At 43.9% G+C, this 1,348-nt stretch overlaps 1 protein-coding gene across 1 annotated transcript; it reads left to right on the plus strand.

Annotated features, from left to right (window-relative positions):
- The first annotated feature begins 62 nt into the window (after positions 1 to 62).
- Positions 63 to 1,348, plus strand: LOC110932862. The gene is made up of 2 exons (XM_022176115.1): positions 63 to 845; positions 953 to 1,348. Exons 1-2 carry the CDS (start codon positions 63 to 65, stop codon positions 1,346 to 1,348), a joined length of 1,179 nt encoding a protein of 392 aa, XP_022031807.1.

Raw genomic sequence — 1,348 nt, forward strand, 5'->3', positions numbered from 1 at the left:
CCTCTGCAGAGCTTGTGTTCTTGATCCAATTTTTTATGCCCAAAATAGTCCGATCTCAAACCATGAATGTTGTTGCTTCCACTTCTTCGAATCCCCCAAAAGAAAATCCTTTCCCGTTTCAATGTCCTACCCTTACCTCTTCAAACTACCCAACATGGGCGATCAAGATGGAGGCCATTATGGATGCCCAAGGGTTATGGGAATCCATAGAACCACAAGCCGGTGTGGTTGTGGATGAGAAAAAGAGCAAGACGGCCCGAGCCTTCATCTTTCAAGCAATACCGGAGGAGATCCTATTGCAAGTTGCAAAAAAGAAAACAGCCAAAGAAGTGTGGGAATCATTGAAGACAAGGTTTGTCGGAGCAGAACGGGTTCAAAAGGCTCGCTTGCATACTCTTAAAAGTGAGTTCGAGTCAATGCGAATGAAAGACGGAGAGTCCATTGATGATTATGCCGGAAAGTTATCCGGTATGATCTCGAAGTACAACAGTGTGGGTGCCGTTTTAGGGGACGAAGAATTGGTAAGGAAGTTGCTTGATACCGTCACGGATAAGTACATTCAATTGGTGGCCTCAATGGAACAATATTCAGATGTCGAAAAGATGCCATTCGAAGAAGCCATAGGTCGGTTAAAAGCCTATGAGGATCGATTAAAACTTCGACAAGGGAGCTCTACCGGTGAAAGTTCGTTACTCTTTACGAAGGCGGAAGGGTATCAAACAACAGAGGGTTTAATAAACACTGTTTCGGGCGTGGTCGTGGGCATACAGATGATGACAAAGGTGGTAGAAGCGGGTCACGAGGTGGTCGTGGTTCCGGTAGAGGCCGGGGTGGTCGTAACGGAGGCAAGTTTTATCACGAAGGGAATAGAACGTATCACAAACCACGTGACAAGAGTCACGTAAAATGTTTCGAATGTAACAAATATGGTCACTATTCCTCCTAATGCAAGAATGAGAAGAAGCAAGATCCAGAAGTACATTTAACAAGAGAAACCGAAGACGAACCCACCTTGCTACTATGTGTCTGTGGTGAGGAAGCCCAAAAAATGGTCTTGTTAAATGAGGAAAAGGTTTTTCCGAAGTTGCACGAGAGACGAAACGGGTCAAACGAAGATATGTGGTATCTTGATAATGGAGCAAGTAATCACATGACGGGAAAGAAAGATGCATTTGCAGAATTGAATGAAGCTGTAACGGGTCAAGTTCGGTTCGGAGATGGATCAAAGGTCGAGATTCGAGGTAAAGGTTCACTTATGTTTAGTTGTAAAAATGGTGATCAATTGCTAGTTCCCGATGTGTATTATATACCGTCATTAACTAGCAACATTTTGAGCCTGGTCAATTAA

The sequence above is a fragment of the Helianthus annuus genome, chromosome 4, assembly GCF_002127325.2.
Source record: "Helianthus annuus cultivar XRQ/B chromosome 4, HanXRQr2.0-SUNRISE, whole genome shotgun sequence".
NCBI lineage: Eukaryota > Viridiplantae > Streptophyta > Magnoliopsida > Asterales > Asteraceae > Helianthus > Helianthus annuus.

Bases quoted from the DNA above. Each gene is read 5' to 3' on its own strand.
- LOC110932862 (XM_022176115.1), top strand. From the start codon at position 63: ATGAATGTTGTTGCTTCCACTTCTTCGAATCCCCCAAAAGAAAATCCT. The intron at 846-952 runs GCAAGTTTTATC...TCCTAATGCAAG, and splicing joins CCGGGGTGGTCGTAACGGAG to AATGAGAAGAAGCAAGATCC.